Source organism: Chelmon rostratus, chromosome 21 (genome assembly GCF_017976325.1).
Source record: "Chelmon rostratus isolate fCheRos1 chromosome 21, fCheRos1.pri, whole genome shotgun sequence".
In the NCBI taxonomy this organism is placed as follows: domain Eukaryota; kingdom Metazoa; phylum Chordata; class Actinopteri; order Chaetodontiformes; family Chaetodontidae; genus Chelmon; species Chelmon rostratus.
This window is the reverse complement of record NC_055678.1, coordinates 10,269,547-10,290,327: the sequence shown is the minus strand read 5'-3', so window position 1 is coordinate 10,290,327 and position 20,781 is coordinate 10,269,547. Positions and strand designations below refer to the sequence as shown.

Below are 20,781 nucleotides of genomic sequence, written 5' to 3'. Positions count from 1 at the left end.
ACAGTGAATACTGAACTACCGTATATCAGCCGACTAACGTTCAGGCCATCTTGCTTTTGATCCAGTCGACAAACTTGTGGACGTTGGCGTAGATACCAGGCTTGTTCTTTTTACCACAGCCGTCGCCCCAGCTCACCACGCCGGTGACATAGCCTTTTCCATTTTTCTCACACACCAAGGGTCCACCTGAGTCGCCCTGTGGAGTTAAAAAGAGCAAGTCGATATAATACTTTCTGTCAAAGGCCACTGAGGAAAGGATTTACATCTCTTACACATGACTGATGCCAAAAAAGGTAATCTTAACATTCGGATGGTTTGAATTGCACCTTGCATTCGTACGCACCTGACAGGAGTCAACACCTCCCTTCAAAATCCCTGCACACAACATGCTGCTGTCCAGCACACCTGCATAGACGTCAGGAGCTTGGCATCGGGCCTCAGAGATCAGCAAAACATGAGCATTCAACAGCTGCCTGCTGTAAGTCTCTGAAAAGTGGAGGTCAAAGCGAATTTGAGTGAGGGTAAGAAACAAACTGACACTTGGAAATAAATTAGTGTTTTTCATTGGCAGCATCTTGATGTGTCACAGTGGGAAAAGCAGAGGTTTAAATCAGGAAATTAATAATGAAAAGTGACAAAGGTGTGTTGGCTAAGAAGCAATTTAAATTAGAGCAATTGAAAGCAGTAAAACAATATAATATAAAACACTTGTGAAAATGCTGTGAAGAAGCTGAAAGGGCCACTCCGTCCATTTTATCAATGAGGTTAGGTTAACTTGTAAAACAGCTGTATAATGTCCTCTGTGGCTCTACCAGGAGAAATAAAACCCTCCTTATTTCAGCTTGAAGGTGAGATCTATAAGAGAAAATCTGCATTATAAGCTGGCGTTTGAAAGCTGTGGGTGTTTACCAGGCAGGGAGGGTCTAAAGAAAGATGTCATCCACTTGCATTATGGGAAATTAACATTTTGTGTTTTTTGGAGCTTATCCCCAACTAGAGACTAAAAGTCAAGAAATCCTCTTTTGACTATCCTGTCTCTTGCAAGTCCTCCAACGTTGTGGAAATGCAATACTGCATTACTAATTCATCAAAATATCAAAATCTGTTAATGTGACAGAGAAGAGTTTTTGATAGATGGTTAATTACTGTTTTCAGTGGCTCCCCATCCGGAGATCACACACTGCGTTCCAGCAGGGAAGTCCTGGTCTGGTAGACACGCTGTCTTCACATAGCGGGTTTCCTCGGCACAGTAAGGGCTGTCCGTAACTTTGAGCTTTAGCAGAGCTACACAGGAAATCAGCACATGCAGTGTCATCAAAAAATGATCGAATCGAGGTCTGAAAGTGTGAAAACTACACTGCTCACAAAAATTAAAGGAACACCTTTTTCATTGGCCCTGGCATGAATTGAATTAAACCTGTCTGATAATTTTCTGGTTGGTTAAGCAGCTGAGGGCCTCGTTAATCAATTTCAGCTGTATTGGTGTTCATGGAATAAACAACAGGTGCACTTCAGTGGCAACAATTAGAAAACCCTCAAAACAGGACTGGTTTTACATGTGGAGGTCATTTCAAGTTTCTCCCTCTTCATCTTTTTCAGCTGGTTTTCCACTCGTGCTGATTTTGGCTTGCGTAAATATCCCTACTGGCAGTATGAGGCGATTCCTTAACCCTACAGAAGTTGCACAGGTTGTCCAACTTCTCCAGGATGGCACATCCACCCGTGCTGCAGCAAGAAGGTTTAATGTGTCTCCCAGCACAATCTCCAGAACATGGAGGAGATTTCAGGAGACTGGTGGTTATTCTCGGAGAGCTGGACAGGGCCGTAGAAGGTCCTCAACCCCTCAGCAGGACCGATACCTGCTCCTTTGTGCAAGGCGGAACAGGCTGAGCACTGCCCTACAGAATGACCTCCAGAGGACCACTGGTGTGAATGTCTCTACCCAAACAATCAGGAGCAGACTTCATGAAGGTGGCCTGAGGGCCCGACGTCCTGTAGTGGGCCCTGTGCTCACTGCCCAGCACCGTGGAGCTCGACTGGCATTTGCTCAAGAACACCAGAATTGGCAAGTCCGCCACTGGCGCCCTGTACTTTTCACAGACGAGAGCAGGTTCACCCTGAGCACCTGTGATAGACGTGAAAGAGTCTGGAGAAGACAAGGAGAACGCTATGCTGACTGCAACGTCGTTCAACATGACAGGTTTGGTGGTGGGTCAGTGATGGTCTGGGGAGGCATATCCATGGAGGGACGCACAGACCTCTACTGCCTAGGAAATGGTGCTCTGACTGCCATAAGGTATCGAGATGAAATCCTTGAACCCATTGTCAGACCCTACGCTGGTGCAGTAGGTCCTGGTTTCCTCCTAATGCACGACAATGCCCGGCCTCACGTGGCAAGAGTATGCAGGCAGTACCTGGAGGATGAAGGAATTGAAACAATTGAATGGCCTTCACGATCCCCTGACTTAAACCCAATAGAACATCTCTGGGACATTATGTTTCGGTCCATTAGGCGCCGCCAGGTTGCTCCTCAGACTGTACAACAGCTCAGGGATGCCCTCACACAGATCTGGGAGGAAATGCCACAAGACGCCATCCGTCGTCTCATTAGGTGCATGCCGCGACGTTGTCAAGCATGCATACAAGCTCGTGGGGGCCACACAAGATACTGAAAAGCATTTTGAGTGGCAAAAATTAAGTTTTGGAAAAAATGGACTAGCCCTTAACATCTTCATTTCACTCTGATTTTACGGTGTCTACACAATTGCGCCCTCTGTAAGCTGAAAACTTTTATTTCCATTAAAAGACTTGGCATCCTTTTGTTCCTAAAACAGTGCCCTGTCATTATTGGTATAGATATCCAACTTCATATTTTGATCTGATGTATCTTATGTGTTTCTTTAAGGTGCTCCTTTAATTTTTGTGAGCAGTGTATATTTGATATACAGTGAAATAATCAAAACGAATACTGTAAAAGTAATGAGTGACTGCCAAATCTGTATATTACTAACTTTCTTATATATGGTCTATCTAGGTTAAAACTGGCAGTATATTTCATGAAAGGAACAAACCAACGTCGTTGTAAACAGCAACAGGAGAGGTCCTGTAGTTCTCATGAACAATGGTTTCTATCACTGGGATGGTCTGGTCTGTTGTCTCCGCTCTGTCTATGTCAACACCTCCCAAAACCACTTGGTATTCTTTAAAAGCATCACTGAAAAAAGGTCAAAATTAAAACATCAACATGTTATAGAAAAATTAACAAACTGGAAAAGCCATACAAACACAATATAAGACCTACATGCAGTGGGCAGCAGTGAGGACCCAGCAGGAAGAGATGAGGGTCCCACCACAAATGTGGCGGAAGCTCCCGCCAAAAATTTTGCTTCTGGCCTGCAGGGACGCCTGCCAGGGGTAGGCGCCGGGGCGGGACTTGCCACCCCCCCAAACCTTGGTCTCGTGAAACTGGGGTATCCCACACTGGGAGAACTGCTCAGTGCCTGGTGCTGGTGTGACTACTGGTGGTTGGGGACTGCCTTCGGCTGAAGAACATCAGAAAAGAGTGAGCACAATGCAGGCAATGGTACATATGTACTCTGTGTGTGTGTGTGTGTGTGTGTGTGTGTGTGTAAGAGAGAGAGAGAGAGAGGCGTCACCATCAGGGCACTTCTTGATATTGCAGAATTCCCACTTGAGTTTGCGTTCTTTTTTAACATAGCACCAAGGCCTTTCATCTCCGTCTGGATTCCTAAAATGTAGAATAAATAATAAAACTACTAGATTACAGGAAGAAAAAGAAAGAAAGTACCTGAGCAGCATATTAAGCTAGCAGATAAAAAATAGCTGCACAATAATGCGCAGACATTTAATTTGTACTGTATCCAGTCTGGGGGGCAGGGGGGACAGATACACCATTTAATAATAATGGTGCAGCTTGTAGCTTGTAGTGCATCATCTTAAGTAGCGAGGTAAGAGAGCTTGTGAAATGCAGCAAACTCGCTGCTCACATGCGTCTCCCAGCTGACACTACGGGGGCTGCACGATCGGACAATTGCCTCCTGAGATACAAAGTGGTATTACGGTTAAGTGGTGGGATAGCTGGTTAGCATGCTAACTTCACCAGATATCTCTGCAAAGCAATGCATGCTCGTCTTAGGCATAAACACAGAACTGTTGCTTCACATTCTGTTGATAGTTTTGGCAATACCTTACACATTGCACCTTCAAAGAGGCTGCACTGCCCACATATCCTAGTTGGTGACAGGATCTTGTTGTTGATTTTTTTTGTTGCTGAAATGGAGATGTGGTTTGGAGATCTGCAGTCTCCTCTCCTTTTCACCCCTTTGTGCTCCTGTGTTTTCTCTTCCTTTTGTCTCTTGTCTGTCTCTCCCCTGTCTGTCTAGTGAGTGACATCACTCCAGGGTGTGGCCAACAGGTCGGGCAAGCCTCTCCTCTGATTGAGCACAGGTGTGCTCAATCAGCAATCAAGACCACATGGCCACACGGTATAAGAACCCTGGACAATCTACCAGTCGTTGAATCATCTGCCTACCAGTGTGGGAATGACAAAGACCTTCATGTGCCTAGTCCATCAGTCTGTCTTCTGTCTATTGTGCTCAGTACACAGTGCCCGGTACCCTGACCCCTCCCTGTGTTTTGTGCTCAGTATCTCAGATTGTCTTAATTTTCTGCAAACTTACATGAACAGATTAATTTCTAATATGTTGTAATTGGATAAACACTCCACATAATGGTGTGAAATTTAAAAGATACTGAAAACATAATGAAAATATCATTTAATTTTACCTGCAGTGGTTATTGTCCAGTCCATCAAAGTCTGAGTATTCGATGAAAGGATCATCTCCATTGAGCAAAATGAAATTTGAGTTCCAGTCCAGACACGGTGTCCCATTTTCTGTCTCACTGACAGCACCCCTGTATGTCTTTCCATTTCCAGAATAACAGTCACCTGGAGCTACAAGCGACAAGGTTGTGCAAGGAGTCAATTTAGAGTGACCTCAGAATCTCAAAAATAATGCAGAAGAGTGAACATTTTGGGCTTCCTGCAATAGCTTAATACGCTACACCAAATCCTTAATAAAGTCTTTACCAATTTCACAGAACCTTCCAGTAAATCCATCAGGACAAGCACAGCGGAGGCGGCTGTTTCCTTTGGAACAAGAGCCTCCATTCTGGCAAGGATTGGGTTCACAGGGTGATGGTGGCACTGATGGAGACAAGACATAAATAATTTAATGGTGCACAATAGCAGGGGTGTAGCAAGGGATTCCAAGAGTATTGGCCACCCCAGTTTTTTAGTCTTCTTTTCTTTTTGGGGCTCTTGAATAAAAGGGGAATAATAGGCTCATTTTAGGCTAAAAATACTGTTCGAAGACATGGTTATATTAGTTATTTCCTTCTTATTCTAAAGATTTAACTACTTTGTTACTGTGCAGATAAGAGTCTACCACTTGTCTAGTACTGAATGTGATCTCCTGCTTAATTTGTCAAAGAATAATAAAGAATCTTCTACTCACAGGTGTTGCAGTTAGGGCCATGGAAGGGGGGTCTGCACTTGCACTCAAAATATGGAGGTTTCTGCAGGTTGATGACACAGTCACCACGGCCACATCGGATGTTCTCGCAAAGATTTTTCACTGAATATTCAAAACAAGTTATCAAAAGGAAAAGTTGAACCATGTGAATTAACACTAATGTATTGCAAGAAGTTTTCATGGCTTTTAATGATCAATCAAAATACACCCAGAAACAAGCAACTAGGAGTGACTGAGAATTCAAATGAAACATAGAAATGAATCAGAAATTTCAGTTCATGAAACAAACTTGTCGGGAATCCCCACCTCTTTGACACCTATTGCCCACGTAAGGCTCAGGACACGAGCATGTGAATTCTGTATCAGGTGTACTTTGGCACGAGCCACCATTGTAGCAGGGGTTTGGATCGCAAACATCTGGAAACGGAGGGACAAAGCGTGTCGAGAGTTAAGACGGGGGCACAACGTACAGTCACACAGAGCTGAGGATATGGAATAAATGCTCAAACGGCTTTCCATGCAGGGCCACTTACTGGTTTCATCCAGGAGCTCAAACAACCAGTCGTTCGGATCAACAACAGTGTCAGGGTAATCGGTGGCAACGTCGTATGTATAATCTACGTCTGCCAAGAACAGAGAGCTGTTTAGACACTGGAATTCTGCAACAAAAGTCGTTCTGTGCAGGAATTCATCCAAATGAGTCAACTATTGTGAAAATTAACAACTGAATCAGAGCAAGCCTTATTATTTTCAGAGGGAAAAAGATTAGAAAGACAAAATAAGACAAAATCTTGACTTCAGTGCACAAATGTGGCGGAACGATGCTTTTATTGTTGCTAGAAAACAGGTTTTTTCCTATAAACAAGAACACATCACAAAGTACCCGCTACCAACCTCCACCCACAGCTCTAGTTCACAATTGAAAAATAAAGAAATTAAAATTCAATCAAGGTCTTAATGAATGTTAATAGGTATTACCACAGTGATAAGGGCATATTTTTTAAACGCTATACAAGATTTTTTCAGGTGTGCTAGAGGACGTTATTTCATCTGTCTCTGTAAAGAAGGAAGTTTAGATTTCCAGTCCCTCCTAGTGATTATAGTAGTTAAACCAAGTGTCAGTAAAGTAAAGGATGAAAGGATAGAGGTGTTGAAGGTAATGCAGATATTGTAATAACACAAAAATTAAGCTATTAAAAATTAAAAGCACATGTTGCATATCAACCATCCCCCATTCTGTCTCACCTGATGATTAAACCACTTTCCTTACGTTAAAAACAACAAATATGACACAATACAACGTCTTAAAAGCATGAAACCAAAGAGCCAACAGACAAACACATCCCAAGATTTGGAGGAAGTCAGCAGTGGAAACACGATCACCAGATCAACTGCAGAAAAGATTCTTACAATACATGTCGTCCAGCTGAAATGACAAAATCACAGAGGAGAGCAGATCAAAAATTGCAAGTCAAACGACCATCCTGGCTGATTTACTAATAAAGATGCTGAGAGACTTACAACCGGGTCTTGTCCGTGTACACTTAGTACACTCAGGCTTATGAGCAGGGCCGCTGCAGCCAGCATGGTGCCGTGTGTGAGTCTCAGCACGATGTAGAGGACCGAGGATCCGCTGATCGGCTTTAATCCCCCAGACCTCCTTGATATCCCACTCATCCCTCATACTTGTCAATCTTTAGCCAGCCGCATCGATTCCGTAGGAGTTTGTGTGTTTTAGGACATTTGCTGACTTACAACGGTTTCATTTATTTACCTCGTCTTATTTGCTTTTATATAACTGGTCAAATTCAACTTTACTCTTTACTCTTTGTCAGCAAACTTTGCAATGTGCTGGGTCATTTGCAATTGAGTTTTAAGATACCAGACCAAGAAGAACTAAACTACGACTGGAATGTCATTTGCAAAACAGCAACATTTGGACCTTTGTAATTTTGCAACTCTTCCAGTGGGCATGGGCACACAACGTGTCTGTAATATGGCAATGCAAGCAGAGCTACTTCTCCATGTGGAGAGACCTTTGAATCTGTCGATAGAAGGTGAAGTGGCTGCAAAAAGGGTTATATCAGTGAAAGACAGACATCATTCATTTTAAAGGAACTAGTAAGTATTTAAGCAAAGTCATAAGGGGATTTCTAGATATAATTACAGCTCGGGAGCAGCATGGCGTCTGCATTACATGGGTCAAAGCTTTAAAGTCAAATACTTAAACTAGAACACGTGAAAGCCTGAGATTATGATGGCAACTGTTGGCAGGGAAGCGGGGAGTTTATCCACTTTAATATTCTGCATAGATATCATTCTACACCCATTAAACAGTTGGGGTTAAAGATAATATCTGTTATTTAAACAGGTGTCAGAAATGTGATGTCTTCTTGGATTGTCCCTTGTCTTAACTCTGCCAGAATCCCTGTATACGTGTCTTTTAGGGGATAAATCTCTCGGCCCACCGCGGCTGTTTGAGCGGTTTTAGGGGCTATTTTCCGTATCTGGATGGGCTCAGCAGGTTCTGGGTGAAACAGAGGCTGTGTTTTTTTTAATCATATGACAGCCTGGCTCAGTAACGGCAATTTAGCATCATTTTCTGACATGCATTAAGGGTGCAACATCCTAGAGAGAGTCTGTGATTAATTAGCAGAATATGAGACCGTGGGTGTGCTGAGGTTCTGCTTTTCTGCCTTTTTTTTTAAATGTATATTGATTTTTTTGTTTTTCCTGCGGTCTTTGGTCTTTTTGTTGTTTGCTTTTCTCCCACCTTTTTTTTCTCTGAATTACCTGACTTGGACTATGCCCAATAAAATACAAGTTGGCGAACGTTGCGCAATAAGACCTTAAATGACTTTTAAAAAATGCACATACATGCATGTTTTGGTCTTAGACGATGCCTCACATTGCATTGCACACTCCATTAAATCTACCAAAGCCGTTGATTATAATGATCAGTGAGTAACTATGGCTTTTAATATGAGCTCATGAGATTCACAAAAATGAAGAAATTATTGATGAATGTGTTGATTTAAAGGACTCACTCAGAAATCTTTATGGGTATCTTACAGGAAACAGTTGCTGCAAGCATACGTGCATCAGCTCAGTAAGGTATTAAAACACTAATACATGTGAGGTAATGCGTCAATCTGGGGATGGAGTGAGAGCGTTCACAATTTTTTTCTGATCCTACCTCATTTTTACAAAAAGAAAGTGTGTTATTGACACAACAGGACACACAGAGCGCACTATGGCCGCATGCATCCTCATGAGAGCAAATGGTGAGCGATCCAGTCAATGAATCTGCCGACGTTGGCGTAGACACCAGGCTTGTACTTCTTGCCGCAGCCGTCGCCCCAGCTCACCACCCCAACAACATAATGGGTCCCGTTACGCTCGCACACCAGAGGGCCTCCAGAGTCACCCTGCAGGGGCAAAGAGGAGGTTCTTATCAGGGCTCTCTGTTTTTATCCTCATGCGTACTGTTAGTGGAGAAGAATCACACGTGTCACAGACCTGGCAGGAGTCCACGCCTCCTCTCAGGTTGCCTGCACAGAACATGCTGTCGTCCAGCGAGTCTCCGTAAACGTGGGGGGCTTTACATTTCTCCTGGGAGATCAGGAGGACGCGAGCATCCAGCAGCTGGTTGGTACCGTACTTCTCTGAGACAGGAAGAGTCAGTGAGAGGGAGACACTACAGCTGAAAACATTGCTTTTCATGCACAGAAAACGTCCAAAACACACACATCTGGAATTTTATGCAAATTGGAGCACACTTAATTAGAAAATGCACAATTTGAATATTTTAGCACAACATTTCAGAAAACTATTAATGCAAAAAAAATAATGTCTTAATGTAAGTAATCAACTGGGGAAGTTTCATGGTAGCTATCATTTAAATGTAAATAATTTTTACCCTGTGCATGTTCAAATGCAAACAATTGTATGTTTAGTCAAGTCTAAAGGTAAGGAAGCTGACTGAAGGTAACAACTTATCATTTTTTTGCTACCATTTATATTCATAAAGTGGTGTGTGGGTATGAACTTGACTTGTGGGTAATTTTGTCATATGAACACAACGAATCCTTCAGGCCCAGCAGCCATGTTTGCCTTCAGAAGTCTACACTGGCTTGAAGAAGACAATTAAGTGAACATCATAACAAATGCACAGGATTAAGAAAATGATTGTTCGTGCTGCCATCAGACAAAATTATATGAATCACTTTAGAATTAAAAACTAAATCTGACGCAGTATTACTTAAAAATGCAAAGGACTCTGTGGAGCAGTCGAAATGACCAAGTAGAGATACGTTACCCTGTTTTCCGATGTAAATGCGTGCTATAGGCCTAGCTGAACTGGATGAATATCCATGAGCTGTCAAAACATTTTCCATTTTATTGGTTTAATCTCATAACTGTGCTGTTCCCTGTTTATCTCCTTTAAGTTTATTCTGCACAATTCAGCAGCTTCATTTCAACTCAGATCTACTTGAATTGAAGGACGGTTGGCTGACAGTGGAGGCTGAAATGATGCTCACGTGTTTCGGTCACGCCCCACCCTGAGATCACACACTCGCTCCCGCTGTCGAAGGGCTGGTTTGGCAGGCAGGCTGTCTTCACGAAGCGGGTTTCTTTGGCACAGTACGGCCTGTCCACGACTTTGAGCTGAAGCATGGCTGCACAGGAGAGGCACAAAGCAAAGAACGGTTCACTGGTAACAGTTAAGCAGCCATTTAACGAAGCACAGAATCGACAAACAGGTTTCCACTCTAATTACATCTGACTGAATAATAAAGTGAATGACTGCTCACCAACATCATTATGAAGAGCAAACGGGGTCGCCTTATAATCCTGATGCACAATGGCTTTCTCCACCGGAATGACCTGGTCGTACGCTTCATCCTTCTCTATGTCCACGCCTCCCAGCACCACCTGCATTTCCACTCCGCTTTTTCTGAAAAACACACAAAAAAAACACACACACCGACATAGTGAAATAAAGGACAGGTGAGTGTGTTCGTGTACAAATCCACACCAAACCACATATACTATTTACATGCAGTGTGCAGCAGTGAGCACCCAGCAGGACTCGAGCAGGATGCCTCCACAGATGTGGCTGAAGGGCCCAGTGGAGCCTTTGAATCTGGTCTGCAGGGAAACCTGCCATGGATGTGCCCCAGGGAGAGACTTCTTCCCACCGAAGATCCTGGCCGAGCGGCCGGGCTCTGGCCTCCCGCACTGGGAGAACTGGGCAGCAGTGACGTCCGGCTTGGCTGGAGTCGGATCTGTTTCATGGATGGTTTGGGTGGGTGGAGCTGAGAGAGACGGAAAATTAAAATGGCCAGATGAAAGCTGTGAAGGCCAGGATTGCTTTCTGTGTGTATGTGTGGACCATGGACCAGAGGGAGAGTGTTGGTGGAGCTGACGTGGGCTGAATGAAGCCTGGTTGCTGAGGCCTAGCAGCTAGCTGTCATTCAAAGTGGTCATGCCCCATAATTAAGCATAACTTTAAACCTTAATACAATTTTAATTTGCTATATAAATATATATGCCCCCATAGAGTTGTCATGGACGGGGAAATAAGCCATAGAAACCGAAAGTGTTTTCCATACCAGGCTGTAAACATGTTAATTTCTGCTGCAAAGTTGGGCATTTTAATATGGAGGTCTATGGGGACTTAATCGCTTTTACAGGCAGCGCCAAGTGGCCATTTGAGGAACTGCAGCTTTGGCACGACAGAAATCTGTTTATGCTGTCACAGTGAGGGGACTCGCCCTCCTTATGGGGACTCAAGTACCCACAATGTAAATCATTAAATCTTAGGGTGAAGACTTGGGTTAATGTTGGGGTCAGGGTAAGTCTCCAGGAAAAGAATGTAAGTCCATGTAATTTCTCTGAAGTGACGGAAGCACGACTCTGCCTGTGTGTGTGTGTGTGTGTGTGTGTGTGTGTGTGTGTGTGTGTGTGAGTTTTACCTCCAGAGCATTTCCTAACTTTACAGTAGTTCCACTTCAATTTGTCATTTTTGTTAATGAAGCACCAGGGCTGATCGTCTCCATCAGGGTTCCTTGAATGAATTTTTACAAAAGTGTCAAAAAGCTCAACACCAAGGCTTTTATACACATTTTATATAAAGTTAGAAGATACAAGAAGAAAAGTGATCTTAAAACCTGGTAACGCCCCAAAAAACCTTGTACTTATTCTGTAAAGCGTTTGTTTGAGTACATGTACACCTACAGTATCCACATATGAACTCAAACAGTTACGCCAACAGTAAACATAAGCAATATTTACTCAAGATGACCCCTCACCTGCAGTAATTGTGTGGCCCAATTCCATCGAAGCCTGCGTACTCTTTGAAGGGATCGCCCCCTCTCTGCAGGATGAAGTAGGAATTCCAGTCAAGACACTCTTCCCCTTCAACTGTCACACTCACCATGCCGCGGTAAGACTCTCCGTCCTCTAGGTAACAGTCGTTTGGGCCTAGAAAAAAAAAAGTTCCCTTCAGTCAGCTAATATGTGGGTGCCTAGAGGATGAGAGTGGTCTTCTATTTAGGACAGCAAGAGAGACGTATTTACCAACTTCACAGAACTTTCCACTGTGTCCATCAGGGCAAGAGCACAGGAAGGAGGAGCGCTGGGGACCCTTCATGCAAGAGCCCCCATTCTGACAGGGGTTGGGCCTGCAGGGAGAAGCTGTGCCGCAGGCCAAAATCACTCACTGATGACCGGTGGAAACGACTCAATGCTCACAAACTCTTTGAGTGTAATACAATTAGAAAACAAATCAAGCCTGACCAAAATACAATGGACAAAGTCCCATGAAAACAGACCTTTCTTGCAGTTGGGGGGTCTGTAGGGAGGCTTGCACTTGCACTCGTAGAAAGGCGCAGATGATGTGACAACACAGCTCCCATAGCCACATTTCACGTTCTTGCAAACATCCTTCACTGAAAAACACACAATACGGTAATTAATTTAGTATTAATTTATTATTTATTATCTAATTCACTAAGACACTACATTCAAATCCAGTTTTGTTTGTCTGAGCTATGCATATAATTCATCTTGCTTACTTTTTAATTTTTGTTATTAGCACCAGGGGGCGCCAAAGTCATAATATTTCCTACAAACAGTAGTTATAAATTAGTAGTTATAAAGGCTAAAAAATAAAAACCTGCAGGGAGAAGAACAGTAAGGAAAGTCTGTGATATTACTATTATTATGCTCCAGATATCATAATGCTTTTAATGTGTTTTTTAGCACTTCCTGTAGCTTGATGAGCACTGGAGGACAGTCATACCTGTCTGGCACTTCTTTCCTGAGTAAGGTTCAGGGCACAAACACCTGAAGCCCCCATCAGCGGCGTGATCACAGATTCCCCCATTCAAACATGGGTTTGGATCACACTGATCTAAATGAAAACAGAATCACGTCAAATGCCTGCTGAGATAAAGACCTTACATGCAGCCTGACCAGTCACCACAGTCAGGAGCAGAGTGCGATTGATTGTATGGATGCCTTGATAATACGGAGCACATATGTATGTTAAACTACTGCATGCATCCAGTATAACTGGCAATCAAACCCTCATTTTTAGCATCTGAGGGGGAAAGGATGCTGGAAGTAATTTACCTGTGATGTCCAGGAGTTCATACAACCAGTCGTCTAGAGTCAAATCAAAATCCTCTGCAGGGGATATTTCAGTGGGATAATCGTAATAATACTCATAATCTGTGAGGAAAGAGAGGTGTTTAAGCATTCCAGCTGTGAAAGAATGATAAAATTGACTTTTAGTTGCTTGAAAACAGAGTGTTTTTACCACCAGTGTCATCTGTTTCTGTGATCACCTGTAACAAAATCAAATATATCAATTGTCAGGTGGACTCAAAATATTAATAAATTCCATGTTTCTGACAAGCTGAATTCATCCTATTCTAGATGCATACTTACAAACACGTCCTGTCCAAGCACCGTGAGTGCACACAGTTGTGAGAGTAAAGCTATTAAGTAGACCATGTTGCTGTGGACCCCGGCCATGATGGGACCAGTATAAGTCTATGGTTTGCTTTATGCTCAGTCCTAAATAACATGGAGACCCCCCAAACACTCCACCTACCTGTTAATCATTTGGACCCTGCATTGATTTGACAGGCGCTACATGTGATCCAATACTTTGTCTTTTTTGACCTGTGACCTTTATCTCTGTTGATGTCATCAAAAGTAAAAGCAGTGAGCAAGTCAAATAAATAAATAAGTAAAATTGAAAGAATACAAACAGATACCAGAAGGCTGATGTTAGACCAGCACTCATGTAACATTAAAAAAAAAACATTAAAAATGGATGGTGGAAAGTTCACCCTAAAATGATTCTGATCATTGGAATTTTTTTGTCAGCTGATCTGAAGTTTCGCAGTATGCAAGAGGGGAGTTATATTGCTAAAGCAAGCACTTAAAACATATTCAAGAAATCTGCTTTACAATTAACAATTTTTAAGAATTTCTTAATGTTTTGCAAAATTTTAAAATACCTAATTTTAAAATAGTCAGTATGGCACTACATAGTGTGTATTCTTGCGAATTCCTATTATGCTGTATCATATTTCTGCATGACCATGAACATTTGAAAGTGCTACTTTAAATAAAGGATCATACTGGTGTTTTTTGTATATAACAGTCCCATTTGTTTACAGTTTACCTTCTTAGAGAGATTTAAGTAGTGTTTCCCCATCTTCAGGGCAGACACTCTTTTTAATTAATGCTAACAAAACAATGCAGAAAAATGAGCTTTTTTGGGGTCAAAATTTGCATTGCTGTTGTATGGTATGTAATGCAATAGCATTCGGCACTGTGCATAAATATGTGTGTTTGTGCACTTAAACTGATCTTTAATGACAGATGGAAAACAAGCAAAAAGAAAATCTTCCAGACGCGGTTGTGATTTGTCAGCTGAGCTGTTTTTTATTCAAACAGTGATCACTTTGCAGTGGGAGCGATAGCATATTCTCAATATACAGCACTGTATATAATGTACATGCGGAGTAATGTGGAGAAATCAGAGTTAAGATCAGACCACTTGCTCTCTCTCCCTGTTCATGAACCTCCTCTGAAAGGTAAAATGAGTCATCACCTGTTTGCAGTTAAAAAACCGATTCAGGTTTCTGACAAGGGGAGTGCTTGTAAACCATATATAATATACCATTAAAATGTCCTTGATATTAATTAAAAATGTCCATATTAATTTCATAAAACACTCCAAATTCTTGTTGATGGCTCCACAGACACACAAAACTAGCAACCAGTGGATAATCATCATAAGTGCCTCAAATCCTCGATAGCTGAACAGTATGGTGTAAATGCATCTAATATTCATGCATCGTTCTAGTGGTGTAGTAAACCTCATGCAGAAAAAAGTCATTAACACAGTGTTTAGGTAGGTCTGTCTGTTTAGAAGAACCAGTCTGAACTCAAAATTCTCACATTTCCATTGCAATCTCCCAATGCGCTAATCTTTAAGACTGCTCTCTTCTTAAACATGGATCTCTCTTCAGGCCCAGAGAATATGGCAAAAAAAAAACAACAAAAAAAACCAACTGGTGCAATTCACAGGTTTTCCACTGGAAACACGAGGGAGTAGGGTGCAGTTTCCAGTAAGTGAAAATGATATAAAAAGTCTATAAATATAGGCATATAATGCTAACTTTTAGGAGCAGAGTCAGCAGCAATAGTCAGTCCTCCTCACTATCAAACTCCATGACAACAGATCAAAAATCAGTCACAGCCTGTCCAGATGCTTCTTTGTCTTTTTGTTCTGTCTGCTCGCAAAGTGAGCCTTCTCGAGGCCGTCTCAGGTATCATCCACGCGACGAAGCATTCTTCATGTGTATTCTGATTTGCGGATGTAGTTGGAAGGCACGTAGCCTCGCCGGCCTCCTGCCTCCCCTAGCCACCAGTCACTGTTGCCGTTCATGTCCTGGAACTCCAGTATCCGCAGCCGCTGATTGGCTGAGATGCTCAGTTCATTGGCGCAACGGGCATCGAAGGAGTAGAGAGCGTAGTAAATCTTTAAAGAAATAAAAACAATGTCATCGTTTGTTAGTGTTTTTTCAATACGAAAAGTAATATTGATATTAAATCAAAAGGTTGTTAATGCTAACATGTTAGCAAACAGTTGCCTATTTACAACATTAGCATTCATTTGGACTCACGTTTCTGGACACCTAGCAAATTTATATTTATATCCAACATACACTCTCCTTTTTGCTCTGCTTTTACCCCCTGAGGGAAAGATCTGCCTCTTTAGCTGCTGAATGCTCCACGATGCTCACCAGCTAGTCGCTAAGTTTTCCTGCCGTGTGTTGCTGGGCAGGTAGTCTGCAGAGATTTTATTCAAACTTTTTCACTGACAACAGTTGCCTACTGGTTATTGACAGTGAACCAAAACAGAGAAGTTGCTGGCCATAAAACCAAAACGATGAGCTGAAAGAAGCTAAAACAGGGACAATCGTTTATGGGCTCATCTCTAGAAGCAACCCTTTCCATATTAAGCCCAGTCATTTAATCCATTTGTAACAGAAAAATATTGACTAATGCAGCTTTAATTTCTTTTTTAGTTAATTTGTGTATTTCATCGTTCTTCTCTTTGGCACCATCTGGTGGTTACATCAAGGGTAGCGCTGTGGCAGACAGTCTCACCTGATGACCATCTAATTCGCTCTCGTGCTCTTGTTCTGGCTCTGGCTCGATGTACTCGTCTCTGGCGTAAGCCGACCTCTTCTGGCCACTGTTATCTCCATTTCTCCACTGGTGCGAACTGTAGGTTTTGTCTGTGTGTCCATACCGCTGTACACGATTACTTCTGTGTGAAGAATAAGACTCTGTCTCGGAGAGGTCTGACATCTCCTTCTGGCTGCTCGTGCCTGCGTAACTCGTGTCATACGGGTCTCTGTGATTGCCCGAGTGCCGGTACGATGGCTCTGAGTCTCTGTGACTGGGAGAACTTCGGTGTGTTTGGTCAGAGAATTCCTTGCGGTTTGAGGGATTTCGGGGCGAGGAGTTTATGGAGTTGGTCTGGCTGGCGGTGTCAGGATTGGGTGCGTCTCTGTGGTGACTCCTACGGGACGAGGCAGAGTCCAGCGAAGGGTGCGGAGATGAATAACTCGGGGGCTGCGATGTGGAAAAGCTGACGGTGGCCGTTTCCTGGTTAAAGGTCAGTGTGCTGTTGCTGTTTTGGCGGGAGAAAACAGGGGAGGAGCCGCCGTAGCCCGACTCATTGGACGATTGGCTCTCGATGGACACGTCTGATTGGCTCCTGCGGGGGTTGTAGGGCTTGAGGAAGGAGGTGTACACGAAACCCTTGGTGACTGCAAATATGGAAAGTAAGAGAAGACATGGAAATCAATTTTACAGCTGCATCATTTTTCAGAGGAGGTTCAGACATCAAAATACGTAGCTGATAGGTTTGAGTGCAAATGACCTACCTCCATTATCAATTAGCCAGCGGTTGTTGCTTCCCATGGGGTCCTGCTGCTTGATTACACCCACAAGGTCTCCCTCTTGTATAGAGACATCCAGATCCTGGGCTGCATTGAAGTTCCTCTCTGCCTGGAACAGCTTTTCAGGACCGTAGCGTGCCATAAGTGCTGCACGGTGCTCATCTGTCTGCACGATGCCGTTGGGCTGAAAAGACAACAAGGTTAAAGCTTAAACTGCTCTAGTATTACTTATTAAAAAACGCTATGGCACAAATGGGATGAGAGCTCAACTCACAGGTGTCTGTATTTGCTTTTTTGAGGTCTGCTTCTCCAGAGTCTTCTTCTCGAAGGGCTTTTTGACGGAGGTGGCTGGAGGCAAGTTCTCGGGACAGAAGCTAAAGCCCTGCAGAAGCTGGAGAACCCGGCCGTACTCTTCTTGGAACTGTGCAATCAGGTTGCCCTCTGTGCCAACTTTGTTCGAAAACTGGAGGCAAAGAAAAAGTCTGAGTTAATAACAGAGCACACAGCAGCAAGTGCTGCTGCTTTGGGAATGTCTAGCTTCCTTCAAGAGCCTCATAACCGAAGGCATACTCACAACCTGTAGGAGCGGCTTCAGCTCTCCCAGCGTTGTCTTCATGAAGTCCTTCTGAGCTTGAGAGAAAGCCCTCACGCAGCCAGTAAACAGCTCCTCCGCCGCAACGTGGAACTTGGGGAGCTCGTCCAGCAGCTGGGCGTTGAGCGCCTCGTAGTTGTTGCGCGCCGCCTGCAGCTCATCCTGGACACGACGGTCCTTGAGGCGGTCGGCGCGCTCCTTGCAGTTGTCGTAGTCCAGCAGCTTGTCGAAGCGCTTTTGGATGAGCTTGTGCGGCCCGGCGAACATGAGGAGGAGCTGGGTGAGCGGGTTGATGACTAAGGCCTCTGTGCGCTCCTTCTGCTCAGGGCAGGAGGGAAGGGGGTTGACAGATGATGTGATCAGAGGTCATTCCCATTGAACTTTTACAGCAACTAATTGAGGCTACGGAGAGGAGGAGGACTTACAAATTGCGTGAACTGTTTGTCACTGATGCAGCGATGAGCTCTCTGGAAGCGCTCAGGGTCGAGGACACTGCGCTCTGTGTAGATGTCACAGAAACTGATGGCTGCCAAGACCTTCACAGATGCTGATTCCTACAGAGATTATTATAATATATTAATATTACATGACTAAATATTAATAAATACACAGAGTGGAGTATGTGCTAAATGCAATGATTATGTTAAATGCAATGTTTTTTACATCTTAAATCTGTGCAATTTTGGTGAAATGCTCCTACCCTTATGTGCTGCAGGTACAAGGAAATGTCCCTGATGAAAGACTTGATGAGTCTCTCCTGCAGCCTGAACTTCTTCTCAGCCTCATCAAACGCTTCATCTTTAATCTGGGAACAAGACAGAGCGAGATAAGAACAAACAAGCTTTCATTCACAACACTCGTGGCAGTCTTCCCTCCGCTTAGCCTGAGAATGTAGCTGTGGAGCAGAGATGTACCTGAGGTGAAATCCCTGTGAGGTGTTTGAGGTGGCTGCTGACTCGGTTGGATTTTTTGATAATGGAGTGCATGCTCAGCTTGGAGATCTTGTCGATGAACGTGTCCTCGTCGCCTTTCCTGTACTTCACAACTGTGGACAGCAGGGGGAGATCAGCTCAGACTGTGCACTGGATAGAAGCCACAGAAGACTAAAATAAATCAGGCTTTGATATTTACCAAGGTCCTTCCTGCGCTTGTACTCGTTGATGTTTACGTTGATCTCTTTGACGGCCAGCAGTGCCTGAGTCAGCTGTGGCCGGTCGTGGTGGCTCTCCGGCGTGGCCCCCAGCAGCTCCATCAGCAGCAGAGGGTAACGCATCACCCGCTGCACCGGCTTGATTAAGAAAGAGCCAAGGTTGATGTAATTTGTTTTCCCCCTGAAAGAGTGACAGCAGACAGGGTTTGGTCAAAGGGAAAAATGAGAAAATGTGAAGTGTGAGAGCATTCCAGCCACTATCACAGTCACAGCTATTCAGTTATGCTGACAAGAGATGTTTCTTCCCATATTCATGAAACACATGTCTCTGTATCATGTGGACTGCATGATCCAATGATATGTAACCATCATCACACATACATATGATGTGATGATGACCAATATAGGATTTGGGAGACATAAAAGAACAGGGAAGGCACAGCAAAGCAGAAACATTGATTTGCTTAGTTTTAATGCAATCTAGAGGACAAATTGATTTAGAAACTGCAATTAATTCAATTGTATAATTCTTTTTATTTTTTATAGTGATTAGTGAATTAATGTCTGCATGGAAGCCAATCACTTCCATCTTTTCCCATTATTTTGAGATTATTTCTCACTGACAAAATAAGGACACCAAATTGGATGTTTGATCTTATTTGCCATTAACTGAAACTCACTTCTACTCCTGAACAGTAAAACATGCCAATGACTACATTTTTAAGCAGTCCATGGAGCCCAACACATGTCATTTGACATGTTTATGGTGTTAGAGGTGGATTCTTAGCTCCAAAACAGACAAAAATGTCATAATATTGAGAAAAAGATCTTGGAACTGATGTTTGCATTTGCTGCTTTTGTCCAGAAGATGGCATTAGATGCATTTCCCAGGATCGACAATGACTTTGTTTATCCACAGAGGAGGAGGGGGAGAAGAAGAGGGATCATAGACATGTTGGATTTTTTCGCTTCACAACAGTAGTATACATCATTGACATGCATGTGCAAACACCAGCGGCAAAATATGAATGCGTTCATCTCAGTCCAGGGAAGGAAAATGAATTGGCAGCACCGTTTTAAAGTCTTCCACACTTGCTATCACACGGGGTAAACACACACACACACACACACACACACACAGCACAAAGAGGTAATTTCCAGGGGTTAGTGAGCAAAAGGCATGCAGTCAAGATGATTCTCATGCTGGAAATCATGGCGACACTTGTTAGGGAGACTTACCACTCGCGATATATGGCCCTGTTGAGCGGAAGGTTGGAAAGAGATAGAAAAAACAGGATTTATAAACCTTTGACCTGATTTCTTCTGTGAATGTTTCATTCTTTCTTGAGCCTTTGGAAGTATTTGCCTTTGCATGGATTAAATCCACAGAAACTCCCTTTAACTTTGCAAGGTCAATCAAACACTGAAGCTGCTAACTGCAGCCACCGTTGTTATGGTTTTGTTTTGTCAATTCTCTCTTAAAGCTGGACAGAGGCCCAGTGTGGCAGTAAAACTTGGCAGTTTCTAAAAGGTGGCAAAACATGTGACCTTTCAAAAGCTGAATAGGTTGACGCACACACTCTTTAGAAAAGTGTATTGATTTCCTGACAAGGTTGGCATCTTTACAGTAAACTTAAAAAATGACTAGAGAAACTGTGCTTCAAAAGGAAAGCAACTCATGTCAACAAGGGATTGGCCGTGTGCACACTGTCTTCTTGGAACCAGCGCCCTTTTCTTTATAACTTCCGGTCTGACACAACCTGTTTATCTTCAAACACGGAGGGATCGCTACGTTTTACAGCAGCGTCAACTCAAGTGTCTGAGTCACCGATGGTGAAACCAGACAGGTGAAACCAGGTAGGGTGCATTCTTGGACTGCTCCACATTACTGAGCTTCATACAAACGCTATGAGATGGAGCATGAACATGATGGGAAATACATGAGTCAGACAGAAAAGTGATGCGTAAACTCAGAGATTTACAGAG

General features: G+C 43.3%; 3 protein-coding genes across 5 annotated transcripts in view; all 3 read right to left on the bottom strand.

The window, feature by feature from the left end:
• Positions 1 to 40: 40 nt before the first annotated feature.
• Positions 41 to 7,142, bottom strand: LOC121625282 (hyaluronan-binding protein 2-like). The gene is made up of 13 exons (XM_041963372.1): positions 7,077 to 7,142; positions 6,966 to 6,981; positions 6,089 to 6,178; positions 5,862 to 5,972; positions 5,538 to 5,657; positions 5,111 to 5,227; positions 4,807 to 4,975; positions 3,657 to 3,748; positions 3,302 to 3,542; positions 3,072 to 3,214; positions 1,147 to 1,284; positions 344 to 486; positions 41 to 196 (listed from the first exon to the last, which is right to left on the bottom strand). Exons 1-13 carry the CDS (start codon positions 7,140 to 7,142, stop codon positions 41 to 43), a joined length of 1,602 nt encoding a protein of 533 aa, XP_041819306.1.
• A 1,682-nt stretch (positions 7,143 to 8,824) lies between these two features.
• On the bottom strand, positions 8,825 to 13,577 carry LOC121625064 (hyaluronan-binding protein 2-like). Its single transcript, XM_041963102.1, has 13 exons — positions 13,512 to 13,577; positions 13,381 to 13,408; positions 13,194 to 13,292; positions 12,862 to 12,972; positions 12,392 to 12,508; positions 12,138 to 12,254; positions 11,870 to 12,041; positions 11,534 to 11,625; positions 10,615 to 10,873; positions 10,370 to 10,512; positions 10,097 to 10,234; positions 9,075 to 9,220; positions 8,825 to 8,983 (listed from the first exon to the last, which is right to left on the bottom strand). Exons 1-13 carry the CDS (start codon positions 13,575 to 13,577, stop codon positions 8,825 to 8,827), a joined length of 1,647 nt encoding a protein of 548 aa, XP_041819036.1.
• A 922-nt stretch (positions 13,578 to 14,499) lies between these two features.
• Positions 14,500 to 20,781, bottom strand: part of LOC121624802 (dynamin binding protein) — a 46,079-nt gene continuing 39,797 nt past the window's right edge. For 2 of the 3 annotated variants that reach the window (XM_041962707.1, XM_041962709.1), the window contains 10 exons: positions 20,035 to 20,052; positions 18,777 to 18,976; positions 18,560 to 18,690; positions 18,346 to 18,450; positions 18,071 to 18,199; positions 17,628 to 17,963; positions 17,328 to 17,516; positions 17,039 to 17,237; positions 16,254 to 16,921; positions 14,500 to 15,621 (listed from right to left, as the gene is read on the bottom strand). In XM_041962707.1, coding sequence (XP_041818641.1) covers positions 15,436 to 15,621; positions 16,254 to 16,921; positions 17,039 to 17,237; positions 17,328 to 17,516; positions 17,628 to 17,963; positions 18,071 to 18,199; positions 18,346 to 18,450; positions 18,560 to 18,690; positions 18,777 to 18,976; positions 20,035 to 20,052 — 2,161 coding nt within the window. In that variant the 3' untranslated portion in view covers positions 14,500 to 15,435. The remainder of the gene's footprint in view (positions 15,622 to 16,253; positions 16,922 to 17,038; positions 17,238 to 17,327; positions 17,517 to 17,627; positions 17,964 to 18,070; positions 18,200 to 18,345; positions 18,451 to 18,559; positions 18,691 to 18,776; positions 18,977 to 20,034; positions 20,053 to 20,781) is intronic. The other variant, XM_041962708.1, reaches the window with a different exon arrangement.

What these genes read in the sequence shown, in the direction of transcription:
- LOC121625064 (XM_041963102.1), bottom strand. Translation starts at nt 13,577, where the DNA reads ATGGTCTACTTAATAGCTTTACTCTCACAACTGTGTGCACTCACGGTG. An exon ending in TGGAAAGTTCTGTGAAGTTG is followed by an intron (nt 12,042 to 12,137) that starts GTAAATACGTCT and finishes TTTTTTTTCTAG; the next exon opens with GCCCAAACGACTGTTACCTA. An exon ending in CTCACTGCTGCACACTGCAT is followed by an intron (nt 10,513 to 10,614) that starts GTAAATAGTATA and finishes TGTGTTTTTCAG; the next exon opens with AAAAAGCGGAGTGGAAATGC.
- LOC121625282 (XM_041963372.1), bottom strand. Translation starts at nt 7,142, where the DNA reads ATGCTGGCTGCAGCGGCCCTGCTCATAAGCCTGAGTGTACTAAGTGTA. An exon ending in CTGGACAATAACCACTGCAG is followed by an intron (nt 3,749 to 4,806) that starts GTAAAATTAAAT and finishes TCTACATTTTAG; the next exon opens with GAATCCAGACGGAGATGAAA. An exon ending in CTCACTGCTGCCCACTGCAT is followed by an intron (nt 3,215 to 3,301) that starts GTAGGTCTTATA and finishes ACCTTTTTTCAG; the next exon opens with TGATGCTTTTAAAGAATACC.